This window comes from Pocillopora damicornis, chromosome 3, assembly GCF_964200805.1.
Source record: "Pocillopora damicornis chromosome 3, jaPocDami1.2, whole genome shotgun sequence".
NCBI classification, from domain to species: Eukaryota; Metazoa; Cnidaria; class Anthozoa; order Scleractinia; family Pocilloporidae; genus Pocillopora; species Pocillopora damicornis.
In genome coordinates this window covers 2,046,623-2,065,675 of record NC_142672.1, presented here as the reverse complement: position 1 = coordinate 2,065,675, position 19,053 = coordinate 2,046,623, and the positions used below count along the sequence as shown (strand labels likewise).

Genomic DNA, 19,053 nt, shown 5'->3' with positions numbered 1-19,053 from the left:
CCCTTCTAGCGGTTCGAGTTCGCGAGTAAGTTCAGTTGGTCGGTCGTCATCTTCTGTCCGATCCAGCGGATCTACGCCCCTATCCTCACGAGAAACAGCGCAGCAGTTGATCACTGGCCTTGCTGCCTGCCAGAGGTCGATTGAGGAACTGCTTCAGACCGTGCGAAGCTCAAACGAGCGTGTTGAAGAACTGGCCGAAAAAGTAAAAATCCTAGACGGCAAGGTAGAAAAGCTTTCTTCCCATCCCGTAGATGGAACCGAGAGTGATTCTGATGGATGAGGGAAAAAGAGAAAGAGAACAAAATCGTCTCTTCTTGTTCAGGTGAGTTTAAAAATTTTGACTGAAAAACCTTGGATTGCTGTTGTGGTACCTGATTCCCTCTGCTAAGTTGGCGTCATTTTGAAACGATCGAACAACGATGTATATTTCTCTCATTGAAGACTACACCCTGATGGTAATTTTCTCATTTACATCAGTTACATGATATCGTTCAAAATCTCAGTTAAGCTAAATGAATACATGTCAGTCGCTGGTTAACTTTTTAATTTTAAAAGCTTAAGGGAAGCTGCTTGCTCTGGCTTTTCAGTCGTTCTGTTGATCGAGGTGAGAAATTTTCATGTAAGTGTGATTAAAGCTTACAAGCTTTTGTCTTGGTACCGCTCAATTTAGGTCACTTAGATTTCATTTAGTTTTTGGAGTTTTCATGAGAGGCTGAACACAACCTGTTTGTGACGTGAGTTACTTGCTTTACCGTGAAAATGGAAGTTTATAATGTTGCACTAATTGCGGCAGTATTCAAATTTGTGTAATAGGAAGAGGCTCACAAGCTCCACAATAGTAGAGACCCCGCAAAGCAATACAGAGGAAGGGAATCGTAAGTAAAAATTAAACTGTGCACTTGTTTAGAATTTAAATTCTGATAACGACCTAGTGCATGTATATCTATTTCCTACTCGCATGAAATTGTATATGATTCACGTAATGTCAGCGCGAAGACAAAGCTACACGCGGAACTCTGTGATTTTGTTGGCAACGTTTTGCCGCCATCTTTCCTATTTGAGGAAGGACTTTGAGCTTGCCGCCTAAGTATTTTGTATAACAATAGGGGCCCGTTTCCGAAAGTTTCAATTAACTTGTGCGCGCGAAAATATTTGGACCCGGTGAGTTCTCGGGACTTTTTTAGGTCCCGGCAGAAGAATCACTCATGGCAAGCTTTCTTGAGTGAGAGTTATTCCCGCTAAATAATCATTTGCGCATCGAGACATCTGATTTCTCTCTTATCACTGAGGACGAATTATGAAGAGAGTTTTAGGTTAATGGTAGGGAGAAACGACTCTAAACAATTAAAACTAGATCGCGTTCTCATGACGTGCAATTAGATCTGGCAAGCTGAACTAGTTCGAGACACTTTCAGCATGTAGTTGACGGAAAGCTCAAAAGTACCATACATGTAGGTTCCTGTTATTTGCCTAGCGTTCAGATCGTATAATACTAAGACGAACACTGTAACTGCTGTACCTCTGCGCCATTTCCCCGCGCGTTCATAGGAAGGAAGCTGTTGACCAAAGGCCATGTTCACCAATTTTCCTGGTTTTCGCGCGCTGCCAACTTTGCTACAACTGGCGGGGATTTTACAAATTGAACATCAGATTTTTGGGGATTTTGAAAGTATTCTAAGTCGATCGGCAATGTTCGAAAGAAATTTAAGGGCTAGAAAACCCGAAATAAGGAAAGAAGTCAAATCAAAATTGTGCAACGGAAATCAACTGGTAATTAAAATTTATCATGCAGGTTTCAGGGTAATTATTTTTTGTGGGACTGATATAATCTAATTTGATTTGAAAACGGACTTTTTACTCTGAAAGCGCATCAAATGTTCATCGTTCACATTCCGCCGGAGAAATTTGAAAACGCAACAATCAACGGCGACAAAAACGCTTGAGTGCATCCTTGAGGGTTAGGATTAATCACAAGATAATCGTGAAGTCATTGTTTTCGAAAAGCTCCGTTTTTAAAATGTTCTCTGTCCACACTAAAACGCAAGGCCAAATTCCTTCAGTTTGAAGAGCGTTTTCGGAAAGCTCCGTCTTCGTCTCCGGATTAGTGTGGACGGTAGGCTTAACCGTGGAATGAAGCTGCGTTTTCAAATTTCTCCGACGCAGTGTGGACGGGGCCTAAGGCAGGCTTGAAGACCCATGAGCACTTTTTCTCATATGTAGACTTGGACCCATACATTTAACCCAAGTTTAAGAATGAATAAGTAAAGGCACTAAAAAATTTTTTCACCGAGATACAGAGGCCTAAATATTTTGTATATTTTCTCCCTGTCAGGGTCACCAGCCCTCACAACACAAAGGTAACTCAGCTGATTGTTGATGAACTTTGCCGCCAAGGCCACCGAGGTGGATTTGGTAAAGCTGCTGTACAACGTAAGTTTACTATATAAGCAATTTAAAACTAGAGGACACCACTGCAACCAAGATTTATTGTCCATAACAGATAATCAGGCCCCAATCACGCAATTTTGAAATTAAAGCCTTTTTTGTTTTGTTCAGGAACTGCCAAAAAGTAACATGAGCACTTACGGAGGACTGCCTTTGGAAAAATAACGGATGAAATAAAATTGAAAAATAAGAAAAATCTTCGAAAAGAACGAGTAAGTATACAGTTAATATGCATTAAAATAACTTAAATGATACATTTTGAATGATGCAATGAAAGTCAGTTGAAAAGTACTAAAAAGCAAATTTTTCTTTATCTCATAGAAATATGAGAGAAGAAAAGCTCATGTCAAGGATGAGACTGAGTCCCGTGCCTTCGCAAAGTTAAGTAAAGAGCACATGTCTAGTGACGATGATGACACAGATACTGATGAAGGCGAAGGAGGATGGGTGTCTAGGCCCCCAAAATACAGGAGCAAAACTCTTGAAGCTTTCCTAAACAAGTAAGAAGCATGCTAAAGGTTTAGTCCTTTACTGATATTTCTAATAGCAAGAAAGATGGAAATGTTTCTATCCTTAAAAATTGTCCAGTATTGCCAGACTGTTCCTTGTTATTGACAATGATGGACTGTAAATGTCAGGTAGGCTTTAAAGTCAGTTTATTTGTTAGTCACCTATTAGCGCTTTTTTGCCCGGTTTTTTTTAAGGGTTGGATTTACGTCACGGTTTCAGTCAAGTCAACGGCATTTTCTAATTATAATATTGTTATTGTCTTAGGCTTGACAAGCGCAGCGAAAAGACAGAAAACACAACAAACAAAAGGTGGAAACGAACAAAGGCTCGTAAAGGGGAGCCTGTAGAAAGAGAGCCACCCACAGGTTCTCCTAAATGGGCGCTGTCCGATGAATGGAGGGAAATCATGCAAAGGAGAGAGCAGGAACAAACGGAAATGTAAGAATACTGCTTAGCCTTTACACTCCTTATTGGATGCTGTCGCTTTTACTTTTAGTTTACCAACTATGGAAGTGAAGCACATAAGAATGTATAAACTATGTCAACCGATGTAAAATTCTCTGTCTCTATATATTGCATGCTATGAAAAATTTCGTAATATGCTTGTTTCCTTTATACAAGGTTGTTACATTGTTTAACTAACATTTTTTTGGTTCAACAGAGAACTTGAGGATGAAGAGACCACTGACGAAAGCAGAGCGGAAGAAAGAGAAGGAGAAGAAAGTGATAATGACAGCTCCTCAGGAAGCGATTGTGATTTTGAGAACGAATAGTTTGTTTTTCTGTGTGTTAAAGGAATAGTGTGATTGTACATAAATCACAACTTTTAATCATTGGATTATACCTTTTCGTAAATTAGATTTTCAACTTTCATTCTTCTCATTATTATTAACAATACTATTTTTGAGAAACACAAATGTTAGGTTTTTTAGTTTTTTTTTAATGTATATGTACTACGAAAAAAATAACACGTGACTGAGGAATACTGAAATAAATTAACAGCTATTTGTAATTGAAGCATGAGATGATTCACGATTTTATGATTCCACCTAGATCACACCTAAGCAATGCAAAAATCTTTAACGCTGAACGTACCCCGTAAGAATACTCGAGAATGGTGAATTTTCCCATTAAGATTGCTCAAAAAAGGCTCGTTAAAGCCCCACAATACGCACCTTCTACTATCAGTACCTTTCCTGCTTCATGCAGTTTACATCATATATACGGACTTGTGTAATAATGAATAAGAAATCCTGCAACGACTGTATACGTGCCTTCCACACAAAATCAGTATACCTCATAATTCCTTCCGTATACAACATGTATACTGAAACGAGTACTGGCGTATAAGAAATCCTGCTACAAGTGTATAAGATCCTGCTATTTTCTTGGCATAGCCTGACGTATACTGATCCTTAAACAGTACCTTATACATCATGACACCTCCTTATAGATCCCGTACACGACTTTGTGTACTGACTGTATAAGACCTACATAAGGGACCGTATTCGGATTATTTCACGCAGTGATATTTCATTACTTTTGCGACTTTTGCGAAATATAGGAGGCATGATGGCCATGATGATACAAGCCATTGATAAGGAGCTTTTTATATATGCCGCTATATAGATTAAGTTAGTTTTACTATTATGATTATTATTATTAACGGTTAACTGGCCGATTCTACAGAATCTTCTATTCAAATATTAAATAGAGATTTAGATTTGAGCGGTGACAACTCTTGTACCACCAGGATCCTTTGAACTTGATGGCGCAGTTGTGACCCCCATGGTTGCCACTATTTTGATCTCTCGTAGTGAATGGCATACCGTGATGCACAGCAATAGAGTGACCAGAACTTCCTGAAAACATGAGCCGCACTATGAGTATTAGGTTTGACCAACAACGAGCCGTTCGTAAGGCAGAACAAATCTTGAAATGTCAGATAAGTATAATTTAACAATAACGATATGGATTAAAAGAATTCTTACAAATATCTACGATTCTATTCGAAGAATCTAGGGATTGAATGACTCAATTTAATAATACCAATAAATACGTTGGCCGAGATACTCATCTTAGTTGCATTAGTTCGTCAGGTTAACTGCGCATGATCCACCGGTGAAAACCTTTGGACTAAGATTACATATCGATTAGCTGAGGTTACTTTTTTGTCTTCCAAATTTATTGAATGATATTAAATAGTTTAAGCATATTTACATTACTTAGCACTCTCCTGCCTCCCCTCCCCTCCCCTCCCCTCCCCTCCCCCTTCATATAATGACTAGAATAGAAGAGACGAAATGACAGTTCTACCTGAATAAGAACCATGGATCAGCTTGTACTTGTCATTCTCACTCATAACACTAAACAAGTTATACTCGGCATAGGCTGTGTTCCCTTCAACGTCTTCCAAGTCCACACGCAGCATGTCGTGAGGTCAGGCGGTGAATCTTGTCCAGTCCCAAACAAAATTCCCTTTTCAGGTCGCCAAAGCCACATTTGTAGTCTTTTTAGTAGCGGAAAGAATCAACCGAGCCGTTCAGTCTTTTCTAGAACACAGTCCACCCTCCACCGGCTGTCGTTTGGTCACAGAATACATCATCAAAAGGCAGGCAAGTTATCAGGTTTAATGGTGTACACACCGTCAGTTGGATTATCCGTGGATTTGTAGATTTCTGCGTAGTTTCTTTTGACTGAAAATCAGAAATAACAAAAAACAAAGCAAAACAAAAGGCCCATTTTAAACTGTTTGGATATTGACTGTCTTTTGCTTGCTTTCCTGGCTATTGCTATGTTTGATAAAACTTGATTCTGAACATTAACAAGTACCATTTCTTTTTCCTTAATATATACCAGCTTTATTTATTTTATGTTACAGTAATAAGTGCTCAGAAACGCGGGGGTAATGGCGATAAAATGCAAGGGGTACATGTCGACTTTGAGTTTTTTTTTTTCACCCATAGGCCTTAGTAATGATAAACATAGTGTTACAGAGAATATACTGTTACAAGTAAGCGTCGTACGATACTCCTCATCTTGCGCGAAAACCTAATTTGCGGTCTTGTGCTCTTGTTAAAACAGGCTGTTATTAATGACAAGATAACTTAGTTGTATTAAATGAGTTGATAATGCAAATTATTCCCCGTAAGGGTTTCTAAGGCTATCATTCCGAACGCCTCCAAACAGAGCGTTATTGATGATATTATTTTCATCTTCAATCGACGTAGCTCTTGTGAATACCTTGACCCTCGTGCAAAAAATGGACCTGTAGAAACTAAATATTTCATAAACTCATGAAATCTTTCCCTCCGCGTAATACCACCAAGTAAGAAAGCAGGATGTGATTAATCGACACTCGACTTGCGATGAACTTGAAAAGCTACTTTGTTACGACTATTCGGAAAAGGTGTTGTTTAATTTGCAAGAGTTGTAATGATAAAGTTTCTGGTTATCACTCTCTATACTTGTCAACTGATTTGTCCTCCTTTCTACAATTCACATCAATAGGCTTCAGGAGATTCCATTAGTTTTGTAACTTTTCCACCTAATTAAGAGAAATACCTCAACATATAGCAGATGATATTCACTCCTTAACTCATGTTTTATTGTTATTCTATTGTGTTCTCGCCTACTCTTACTAACTTACTTAATCAGAAAAGAGATAGTGAGTTGAATGTTTCATAACTTGAAAAAGAAGCAAGGAGATAAATGCAAGCAATATTTGATACAGCGTATTGAAATCAAAAGAATATGAAACTTGAAATATCTACTTTTCTGGCTGAATTCTTGAAATACTTTAAAATACCCCGTTTTGTTTTGTGTTTCGTTAAAGTAGTAAATAAAAAGTTAGTGCGCGTCCGCTAACTTTTTGTTAACTTTAAACGAGAATGTAAAATCGTTACATCAGCGACTTTTTTTCATCTACCATATAGCAATACAAACACGAGTTAATACTACACAGCGTTCATAAAAGTTCAGAAACATGTCAAAGGCAATCGAATCGCCCGTATCAGGTAAATGAACCACTCTACGGAATCAATTTTTCCTGAACTGAAAACGTAATAGAAACCGCCATCCAGCACCAAAGGCAAAACGCAAACACCGAAACTCAGACGAAAACAATAAAAAAAACGCAAGGAAGCAATTAAAACTACCAAAATTTAAAATACTTGGTTTGAACTACATGATTTACACGGAAAATAAGCCACACATTTGAGATTATTAAACAGATTTGTTCGAATCAATCAATTCTTTTAAACTTCAACTGTGTTAAAGTTATGCTGTTGGCCAAAGACTATGGGAATAGTTAGTCATGAATTGAAGTCAGAAATCTACTGGTCTTATTTTCATCTCGGTCCTCTTCAGCGAGTAGTGATTTCCCTTCCACGCAGCCCAGTTCACTCCATCAGCGTTGGAGGGGTGATTTTTTTATGGCTCGTTTTGCTTATGGTAGTTGAGCATGGTAGTTAGCATTAAACATCACCCGATTTTATCTTAGTTAGACTGGTCGCAAGCATTCTGACTTTCGTATGGTATTTGAGAGCTTCAACCTATAAAAAAAAAAAAACCAAACTTGTAACAACTTTGACAGAATGTGAAACATCGTGTGGCTGAATTGAATTTTACACAAAAGTTTTCTCGATCATTTCTGCTATCAGTGCAATTGGTCTGAGCAAGAAAGGCTTGGTCCAAGATATATAGATAAGTAGCTCACAGAGATATTTCTTACCTTCTGAACGAAGAAGTGTTTTTTGCACTTGGTTTTGTTCCTGAGATTATCAATAGTTAACACACCTTAACACCTCACACACACCTCTCCATTAACACACATTGTAAATCTCTCCATTACTCATGGTATCGTTCCGGATGATTTGAAAATTGCTCGTGTCATACCTATTTTTAAATCAGGTGACAAAGCTCTCTTCAGCAACTACAGACCTATTTCTGTTCTACCGTGCTTTTCAAAGTTTTTGGAACGAATAATTTACAACCGTATTATGAATTATCTCAATGACTCCGATGTCTTATGTGATAATCAATATGGCTTTAGAAAAAATCGTTCTCCTAGCCTTGCGCTTATCGATTTGTGTGACAAAATTTCTTCTGCATTTGATAGAAAAGAACATGCCATTGGAGTATTCCTAGATCTTTCGAAAGCATTCGATACGGTAAATCACGACATTCTTTTTGAAAAACTCAATCATTATGGGATCCGTGGTCTGGCACTAGAATGGGTCAAAAGTTATCTTTCTGAGAGGACACAATTTGTCGAATTTAATAACGTTAGATCTGCCCCACAGGGGATTCCCTGTGGGGTGCCTCAAGGTTCTATTCTTGGTCCCTTATTTTTTATCCTGTATGTTAATGATTTGAACAATGCTTCCCTGCTTGATGCAATCTTGTTTGCTGATGATACAAACTTATTTATCTCCCATAATGACCCTGTTTACCTAATTAACACATTAAATAGAGAATTAAACAAATTGTCAACCTGGTTTGCAGCAAACCGGCTCTCCTTGAATTTAGCCAAGACTAATTTTATGGTATTCAAGCCTTGGCAAAAGAAGCAATCCTTTGAATTTCAAGTTTTCATAAATGAGCAGCCTATTCTTCGTGTTTCTGAGACCATGTTTTTGGGTGTTTTATTAGATGACAATTTGACCTGGAAATCGCATATATCCTTAACAGCAAATAAATTATCCAAATCTATAGGTATTATTCATAAATCTAGGTTTTTTCTCTCTACTCACTCCCTTCGTACTTTATACAATTCTATGATCCTTCCATATTTGTATTATTGCAATTTAGCTTGGGCTGGTACCTATAAGTCAAACCTTCAAAGAATTGTAACCTTACAGAAACGTGCGTTAAGAATAGTAAGCAATTCTACATACATTGCCCATACTGGCCCTATTTTAAAGGAACTTAAACTCTTAAAATTTCATGATATCCATTCGTTTCAATTAGGTACTTTTATGTTTTCATTCGAGAACTCTACACTCCCTTCCAAATTCAATAACTTTTTTTTACTGAATAGTCAAATCCACAATTATAATACTAGGAATGCTCAGTCCTTCCGTTTGCCACTGTGCAGAACGAACACCAGGAAGTTTTCAATTTACTTTCAAGGTCCAAACTTTTATAATTCGTTAAATTCTGACATAACTAGTTCTCCCTCCTCCGCTTCTTTTAAAAGAAAGCTTAAGGAATTTCTTCTCTCTAAGTATTAGCTTCTGTAAGGCAGTAATTCTTAACTAACTTACTTAATATGTGTGTGCGTGTGTGTGTGTGTGTACGTGTGCGCGGTCAAAGTTAATTACCATAAGTCCATATTGTAATTCTAATATAAGATTAGTTCTTTTAAGTGAGAAAACCTGACTTGTTATAAGCCTCGTGGTTTCTTTCAGGTTTTCTCGCCATTTATTTTCTGTCATCAATTTTCTTCATTTTTTTTTTTTCCATGTGTAAATGTCGTATATGGCAAATAAATATTGTATTGTATTGTAATAGTGAAAACTTTATGGTGTCGTGCTTTCCTTTAATTTATAGAGCTGTTTGAGCTTCTGTAACTACAAAACAGAATTGCTGCTCTATACGCCACAGCCATTCTTCCTGTCCAGTTGTACTGATTGTTGTTAGTCAGCAGCTCATAGCTTTTGTGTTTAAATCTAAATGACTGATCTCACATCTAAGTACCACTGGATAAGACAGTCAACGAAATACTTCAATGAAAAACAGAGAATGTTTTGAAAAACTTATATGGCAAGTCTAACTCTTAAACAAAGCTGCAAATTATTTGATCAAAACACTTTCAGCGGGACATGTAAGAAGTTTTAGAACTATACAATGTTTTCCTATTTTCCCTGGAGGTAACTGAGGTGTTATGACTTTCAAAAAAAAAATTTATGAAAATATAAATTTTTAGAACTACACAATATGTCGCATTTTCCTCCGGTGTTAACTGCGGTGTTATATCTATGGTTATGCTTTTTCCAAGTTAGAAAGTATCTTGCAAAAAATGCTCTCGAAAATTAAAACTACTCGATAAGCTAGACAGAAGCAACAGTTCTGTACAATAATTTGTTTCCCTGAAGATTTTGAGCGGCTTTCCGCAGTGTTAAAAGAGGTAGTTTTGTTTACACTTAATGTTGAGGCCGGAAATCTTGATTTTTCTGGGAAAGAAGTTTCTAGGCTGCGCCTACACCGTGGATAAATCGATGCACCTATAATGTGCCCGAGTCAGAATTCTCCGAAAGACAGACTGCGAAAGCTAAGACATTTGAGTTTAATAAGCTGATCATATGAAATTGCCGTGAATTGTTACAATTTCAAAATTAGGGCGTACGCGAGCAAATTCTAACTAAAACGTATGGACGCGTAAATTGAAATGACCAAAATAAAACGATCGAAACGAAGCGAACCTAACGACCAAAAAAGTATAAAAAAAAAATAACAGTCAGTAATGATAAAATGAATTCCCTCGGGCGTCTGATGTCAGTCGTCATATTCTTCTTGTTTAGATTATGGTCTACTCCTGATCTACTTCACGGGAAAATTCAGTTATCTCTTGATTGCCATCGGCTTAGTATTAGGCGGCGAGGGAACCTTAATTGTGACTTTTCTACCTGATTAAGAGAAATATCTCAACACATAGCAGATGATATTCACCCCTGAACTCATGTTTTATTGTTATTCTATTGTGTTCTCGCCTACTCTTACTAATTACATTTGATATTTTTTCAAAGTCATTATGAAGCATTATGTACAGATTAGCCTCGACACAAACAATGACATCGAGCATGACAGTATACATTTTTTTAATTATAGTGGGATATATCCATCAAGAGTTAGTTTAAAAAGTAGGTATCTAGACTTGTGTTCGTTTTAAATGTCGTTTTATCTCCCAGGTTTCGAGAATTTTTGTCAGATTCTTCTTCAACGTACGTTCGCTTGGAGAAGCGCTGGAACGCTGTTTACTTTAAGAGTGACTGAGGAGGATTTGACAATCACGACAAAGCTCGCTGAAGGACACTTCGAGAAAGTAATAATTCTAAAACAGCTTCCACGGAGCATGCTGCTTGTGTTCAGGTGTGGATAGTGTTATTTCACTTCGAAATAATTTATTCTTGCCGCAGATTTTTTTCTTTGCACGTTTTCCTGTTAATGGTACCATTTTTTAGCAGGGCACTTCCTCTAATTTCCTTGTTGACTTTTTGATGTATTTTTACTGTAGCAAACTGTCATAATTTGTAGATTTCCTTAAATTTAACAGACCGAAATGCAAATACTGAAATTTCTGTACAGCTTTATTGATCGTGGACGTTGGACAGATAAAAATATCGGAGCCCTTGATAAGGATCAAACCCCACCCACCTCCGCTTCGATAACCGATGGGATGCTTTAAAGATTCAAGCTTTTTCCTGTAGAACTAGATTCTATATCCTTCCCTTTCCCCTGCGCCCTTTCCCCTCCCCTCTCCCCCAGGCTACTGTTTTGTTTTTACCTTTTTCACTTTTTGATTGGTTTTTATGGAAATACTTCGAATGCGAGAAAAGAGATTTCCAGTTAATCTACCAGTATTACTATGGGTCAAATTTTGGAAAATTTCAAAGATTTTCATTCGCGACCTATCGGACACCAATTTTGGACCTTTTTTTGCAGCGCCATTGCGGGAATTCACGGCCATATAAACCATAGTATATAGTCTGTGGTCTTTGAGTCATACGTCCTCAGACAACTCAGAATTTTTGTTAGTCCCACGCTCGTAACACGACGAAAAACACCTTTCTCTATTTCTTTACCGAGTTCAAAACTTGCCATCTCTTTGATTCCATCTACAAACATGACGCTATTGAATTGCTGATCCTAGCAGTACGCTGGACGCGTGTCCGAGTATGAACTTCGTAATAGACCTCGCTCAACGTGTGGCTCATCATTGGTAGAGCATCGGAGTGTGGAATACGAAGGTCTGAGGTTCGACTCCTCGTGGGAACTCAGAGTTTTTTCTTTGTCCGATGCTCGTGACTATACGTAAAACATCTTTCTCTATTTCTTTACCGAGCTCTAAACTTACCATCTCTCTTATTTATTTACATACATGACGCTATCGCCATTGTTGATCCTAACAGTATGCAGGACGCGTGTCATATAAATTCGTTATAGACTTCGCTCACTGTTGAGTCTCTGTGGCTCAGTGGTAGAGCATCGGAAAACGGAATCCGACGGTCTGAGGTTCGATTCCTCTCCCTGAAAGTTTCTAAACAAACCCAAACACAAAAGCCTGCTCTCAGGCTAAACAGACGGCGGTAAGAGGTCTTATATGAGGAGAGAGACACCGCCGATAACCAGCTTTCATTGAAACCTCTATCCATGGTTAGCTGTAATCATTCTCTCTTCACATAAGCATGCTAACACTGTGTTCATTTTATCTCTAATACTCATTTGTCACTACTCTGACTCCGACTCTAACTTTCTTGCTAGTGATGTTTAGGACGACATCGAAACGTCTAACCGCGCTTAGGGTTGAAATGTTTTTTAGTAAAGCCTATTCAGTTAATTTATTAATTTATCTTTTCCTTTATTTATTCATCTTTTGATTTATCTATTTGTTCATTGAGTTATCTGATGTAGAGAATTCGGTTTTAAATCAAAAATCGTTCCTAAACTAATCCGTGCTGATTATTAACCCTTTGACCCTTAAGAATGACTAACATCTAATTTCTTCTCACATTATTGACCCTGAATCAAACATTAAGGTCATGAGAAGAAAGGAAATGATCACCAACTGAAGAAGCTCTTGATTGTTAAACAAATTCTCCCTGTCATCATCTTAGGAAATGTATAGAGAGCAGCATGGAGAATATGCATCCTGATGTTAGGATGTAAAGGGTGAAACGAAGGTGAATCGTTTGAGCCTGTCACTAACAAATTTCTTGTTGTCACTAGAGCCATGAGTTTTAGAGCGTGGATGGTGGAAAGCTACCTGCAGATTCTTCAGTATCTGGGGCGTGCACCCAAAGATATGGACAAACTCACGTCTAAATTAAAAACCTTACACGAGTTGGACGCCATAGCCGCAGAACGAGCCAAACGAACGGTCTCGATTTCTTGATTTCGTTCCCCATTGCATTCAAATCGTCAAAAATCGAAAACGTTTTATGTATCAAAGATTTTAATCATTTATAATTAAATAATGCTGTTATGATTCCTCTTTTAGCCTGCAAACCAATGATCACAAGTGATCCAATACGCCACTTTCGATATATCAAGATTCTAACATGGCTCCGAGACTAGGAGGGAATAAACAAAAGAAATTTCACCTACTTATCCTTACATTTGGTATTTCTACTAACTCAGTTTGTAACATAATCACCTGATGAGCGATATCTACAAAATGGACCTTGGGCGTGCAATATGTTCTTATGATTTAAAGTGCAATGTGTTTATCGATAAAAGTGCAAGGTGTTTACTTTAACAAAAGCTAAGAAAATACAAATAAAAGCAATATTTGAAGCATTTTAGAATCATCAACATTACGTTACATTGTACACTAAAACTTGAAATATTTGTTTTTTCTGTTAGCGTTCTTTAGAGTCAAAACATTGAGTAATTGTTTGGGGTTTCGTTATAGAAATCAAAGGGTACTAGAACTGAATTAGCGACTGGGTTACTCTTCTGCTATTGACTTTGAAAAAATTAAGGCTGTGTGATTGCTTTTTGCTTCGTCAAGTGAAAATACGAGTCAAAAATTTAAAGAATCAAAATTTGTATAACCGAGATAGGAAGAGTATAGGCTGGCCATGGTGACACAAGCCCATGAGATTCGAGGATAACTCTTGTGAATTCCTCAAACCTACCTAAAACTTTTATGGAGACTGGGTCTTTTCAACCGCTACGCCAAGGCTATATAATGTCTCACCCATAAACCTTGAATTGAGTTCATTAGTTTCTGTTTTTCGAGAAAAGATTAAAGACGCATTTTTTCAGAGTTACTTATGGTTAACTGTCCAACTATGATAAGGAGCTTTCTGTATGTACCGCTAAATAGATTAAGTCATGATTACTATTACTATTATTATTATTATTATTATTATTATTATTATTATTGGTTAAGTGGCCGATTGTACAGAATCAATTATTCCTATTTTGAAAAACGTACAAAGAAGGAAGAAAAACCCTGAACAACGTTTCGCTAAGCTCCGATTTAAGAGTGATCGTGTAATGCTGAATATACTTGATCGAGACACTCGTTTTTTTGTTAAGTTGGTACTGTTTCATTGTTGTGCCATAAACGTGACAGTTCAGAAATCCACTGGTCTTATTTTCATCTCGGTTCTCTTGAGAGAGTATTTATGACCCTTCCAGCCTTTCCAGTTCACTCCGTCAGCATGGGACGAGTGACTGCCATGAAGATACAAGCCATTGAGATTTGAGTGGTGACACTTATTGTACCACCAAGCTCCTTTGAACTTAATGGCGCAGTTGTGATGCTCATGATTATCGCTATCTTGATCTCTAGTGGTGAATGGCATACCGCGATGGAAAGCAAGAGAGTTGCCAGAATTTCCTGAAAAAGTGAGCAGCAGTATGAGTATTACGTTTGACCAACAATGAGCCGCTCGTATGGCAGAACAAAACTTGAAATGTCAGATAAGTATAATTTAACAATAATAATATGGATGAAAAGCATTCTTAGCAATGATTCCTGTCAAAGATTCTAGAGATTGAATTACTCAATATGATAATGCCAATAATTATGTTTGCCGAGACACTCATCAGAGTTGGATTAGTTCGTCAGTTTAACTGCGCATGATCCACCGGCGAATACCTTTGGACTAACTAACGTCCGGTATGTGCTGTCCAGGATTGCATATCGATGAGCTGAGGTTACTTTTTTGTCTTCCAAAGCTATTGAATTATATTAAAGAGTTTAAGCATATTTACATTACTTAGCTCTCTCCTCCCCTCCCCCCCCCCCCACTTCTTATAATGACTAGAATATAGGAGACGAAATGACAGTTCTACCTGAATACGAACCAAGGATCAGCTTGTACTTGTCTTTCTCACTCATAACACCAAACAAGTTATACTCAGCATAAGCTGTGTTTCCTTCAAAGTCTTCCAAGTCTACACGCAGCACGTTGTTATCATCTGAGGTCAGGCGGTGAATCTTGTCCAGTCCGAGCCAAAATTCACCACACAGGTCACCAAAACCACATTTGTAGTCGCTCCAGTAGCGGTAGAAATCAACCGAGCCGTTCAGTCTTTTCTGGAACACAGTCCACCCTCCACCGGCTGTCGTTTGGTCACAGAATACATCAAAGGCAGGCAAGTTATTAGGTTTAATGGTGTACACACCGTCAGTTGATTTATCCGGGGAATTGTAGATTTCTGCGCAGTTTCTTTTGACTGAAAATCAGTAAAAACAAACAAACAAACAAAAAACACTTTAAATTGTTTGGATATTAAATATTTTTTGCTTGCTTTCCTGTCTAATGCTATGCGTGATAAAACTTGATTCTGAACATTAACAAGTACCATTTCTGTTTCTTTAATATCCACCAGCTTTATTTATTTAATGTTACAACAATAGGCTTTTCCTTCTTAGCTTTATTTCAGTGGTTAAAATCTTGTTCTTGAAATCAAGTTTGGGACTTTGGTGAGTAACTCCTTGCGTACTACACGAGAGTCTGGCCCACACAATCTTAGCCATTTCACCTTCAACTTGGCAGGTTTCTCCACTGAATCTTTCCCGACAGACACATCGAAATCCTTTATTGGTAAACCCAGCTTGATAGGTGCCATTGTTTAAGCATGGGCTGCTGCTGCATGGATTCTGTTGACAAAACAAAGTAAACTTGTGTGCAGATCTTCCTTATGTTATGTCTTTATCCTAAGAACACCAAACAATCTCTTCTGGCACGGTAGTTTCGTAAGAATGTAAAATGTTACCTCGATTGCAAGATATGTGTAACCCGGATTTTTCACGAGAAGAAATGGAGCATGGCTTTCCTCCGTGGCGTTATTCAACTCGCATTTTTGGTTTCCTCCTGCAACAGGTCCAATATTGATGGACACACAATTAGGCTCCATATAACACATTACTCGGCAACTTCCTTCGTTGGGCACCTCTACACTTTTGATCGCGTGATTTCTCATGGCCATGTTCGGTATTGGGTCCTTGAATATGATGTTTCGACAATCGTCGTCTATGGTGGGCAAAACAAATATATCGTTTAGTTTCCACTCACTCGAAGTAATTTTTTATTTTCATTGATGAAAAAGGCACACCACACCACTTTCTTTCAAAACTTTACTGCAAGAGAACCCTGACGAATTTGCCGTAAAGGTGATTGTCATCTCTTGAAAATTCAACTTAACAGGGAGGCTTTCATTAACAAAAATTAATCTTTGATTGTGAATTGATGAGCGCAAAGAAAATATTAAAAATAAACAGTATCAAGAATATTTTCACAGGGTTCATTACCACACCACGATATCTGTGAATCGTTTGTTTAAATTCGTCATTTTGAAACATTGATGCGCAGTTGGTGAGATCTTTTTGAAATTTGACTGTTTTTGTATCTTCTATTTCGTAATAGAAGACATTTTGGGTTGGATAAAAATTGTCTGCTTGAAGATTATTTGCTTTGATCAGCAGGTAGCATATGTAGTTCTTGTAATGGTTTTGAGGAAACGACGCCAGAAAGAAAAAAACACAAGAAATTCAAAAAGGGATTTATACTCACCAGTGCAACAGAAACATGGTGGGAGAATAATTCCAAGGAAGATATATAGAATACCAATGATCGGTTGAAGAGAAAACTTGAACTGCATCGCTATAAATAAATAATTGTAAATTCAAGGCAAATACCTTGTTCAGTTATGTAATTGTTCTAAAACACGTTGTTATAAAAACAGGCCTATGTCATCCCTTGCTCAAAGAAAACTTAGTACGAATTTCTTCATATTAAATATTCATTCTCGAAGGTGAGTTAACAGCTGCAAAAGCCGCAAAAAGAGGAAGATATAATAGACCGGTGTAACGCATTTTGTCTGCATTGGAGTATTTTTTAAATTCTTACCCTACCTTGTAAATTTCATCTCATTCTGATAAGCCATAATATTTTCAAAAGTACCAGAGAAGAACAAAATATAGCACATCACACTTATCAGAAGTGACAGGAGTTTATCAATATGTTTATTTTCAGCCTGTTTAACTTTGAACTTGCGTCAATTACGTTAAGACCAAGAAACAAATTTTTGCAGACTTGCTACCGGCAAGGGTGTTAGGTCACTTCTGAAATACAAACTTTGAACAATTTATCCTTTTTTATCTCAAAAAATTCTCCAATACGATAAAACGGCATGGCACATTATTAACATGAAAAGTTACCTTGTAGCAACTTTAAATACAGAGGCCTAAGTTTTTTATAACTCGTTTTACTAATGGTAGTTGAGCATGGTAGTTATCATTAAACATCACCCGATTTCATGCTCGTTAGACTGGTCGTAAGCATTCTATGACTTTCGGATGGTATTTGAGAGCTTCAACCTAAAAATTTCAAATTTGTAACAACTTTGACCAAGAGGATGTGACAGAATGCGAAAGATCGCGTGTCTGAATTGACAGAATTTTACACAAAACTCTCCTCCATCATTTCTGCAATCAGCGCAATTGGTCTGAGCAATAAAGGTTTAGTCTAAGATATATAGATAAGTAGTTCACAGAGATATTTCTTACCTTCTGAGCGAAAAAGTGTTTTTCGTACTTGATTTTGTTCCTAGGATTATCAAAAGTGAAAACTTTATGGTGTCCTGCTTTCCTTTAATTTATAGAACTGTTTGAGCTTCTGTAACTATGGTTACCAAACAAAATTGTTGCTCTATACGCCACAGCCATTCTTCCTGTCCAGCTCTTCTAATTGTTGTCAGACATCAGATCATAGCTGCTGTGTTTAAATCTAAATGACTGGTCTCATCCTAGTACCACTGGATATGACAGTCAATGAAATCCTTCGATGAAAATCCAGTAGAATGTTTTGAAAAACTTTTATGGCAAGTCTAACTCTTAAATAAAGCTGCAAATTATTTGGTCAAAACACTTTCAGCGGGACATGTAAGAAGTTTTAGAATTACACTATGTCGTTCTATTTTCCCTGGAGATAATTAAAGTGTTATGATCGGTTTTTTGTCTTTCAAATTGAAAATTTATGGAAATATGAACTTTTAGAACTACACAGTGTGTCGCATTTTCCTCCGGAGTTAACCGTGGGGAAAATTTTGTCAAAATTACTCTCATTTTCTTTGACAACCACGAAGAAGAAATAATATCATGAATATTAGTGATATTAATTAAAACCCTGAAAAAGCGTCAAATTATAGTTTCAGCTGCTCGCGTGGTAGATAAATAAAGTTTCGTGTGACGGCTTTAATATCTAAAACCCTTAAATGCGAGAGAATATTTGAAGTGAAATTTAGTATACATTTTACGTAACATTGCATCCTCCACTCCGCTCGATCGTTGTAGTGGTTTTGTTTTGGTAATAAAGGTCGTTTTGTTTTGGCCGTTTCGCTTGTTTTAGTTTTGGTCCTTTCGTTTTACTGTTTCGGGTCATAGTACATGCTGAAATCATTAACGATATCATCACAAACTTAACACTTTGACTCCATATCTTTCCGCTGACAAAAGCCATTTTACTAGAAAGTGCTCAGAAACTTGGAGAAAATGGTCATAAAATGCAAGGGAAGCCATTGGCCTGACTAAGAACATAATATACAGTGTTACAGAGAATGTAATATACTGTTACAAATACGTGTAGCACGAAAACACAAGAGCCTGCTCCCAGGCTAAACAGACGGCGGTAAGAGGTCTTATATGAGGAGAGACACCGCCGGTAACCAGCTTTCAAAGAAACCTCTGTCCATGGTTAGCTGTAATCATCCTCTCTTCACATAGTCATGCTAACATTGTGCTTATTTTATCTCTTACACTCATTTGTCACTACTCCGACTCCGACTCTAACTTTCTTGATGGCGATGTTTAGGAAGACATCGAAACGTCTAACCGCGCTAATTTTTGATATTTTTGTTGAA

At 37.4% G+C, this 19,053-nt stretch overlaps 3 protein-coding genes across 3 annotated transcripts; 2 read left to right on the top strand and 1 right to left on the bottom strand.

Annotated features, from left to right (window-relative positions):
* The first annotated feature begins 2,335 nt into the window (after nt 1-2,335).
* Nucleotides 2,336-3,972, top strand: LOC149047803 (uncharacterized). The gene is made up of 5 exons (XM_089200448.1): nt 2,336-2,430; nt 2,557-2,657; nt 2,767-2,945; nt 3,220-3,393; nt 3,617-3,972. Exons 3-5 carry the CDS (start codon nt 2,842-2,844, stop codon nt 3,726-3,728), a joined length of 390 nt encoding a protein of 129 aa, XP_089056574.1. The 5' UTR covers nt 2,336-2,430; nt 2,557-2,657; nt 2,767-2,841; the 3' UTR covers nt 3,729-3,972.
* Nucleotides 3,973-10,809: 6,837 nt separating this feature from the next.
* Nucleotides 10,810-13,473, top strand: LOC149047802 (uncharacterized). The gene is made up of 2 exons (XM_089202059.1): nt 10,810-11,046; nt 12,904-13,473. The coding sequence occupies exons 1-2, from the start codon at nt 10,847-10,849 to the stop codon at nt 13,067-13,069; spliced, it is 366 nt and encodes a 121-aa protein (XP_089058185.1). The 5' UTR covers nt 10,810-10,846; the 3' UTR covers nt 13,070-13,473.
* LOC113665731 (microfibril-associated glycoprotein 4-like) lies at nt 13,410-16,794 on the bottom strand. Its single transcript, XM_089202061.1, has 5 exons — nt 16,707-16,794; nt 15,910-16,166; nt 15,676-15,793; nt 14,983-15,366; nt 13,410-14,524 (listed from the first exon to the last, which is right to left on the bottom strand). Exons 1-5 carry the CDS (start codon nt 16,792-16,794, stop codon nt 14,259-14,261), a joined length of 1,113 nt encoding a protein of 370 aa, XP_089058187.1. The 3' UTR covers nt 13,410-14,258.
* Nucleotides 16,795-19,053: the final 2,259 nt, after the last annotated feature.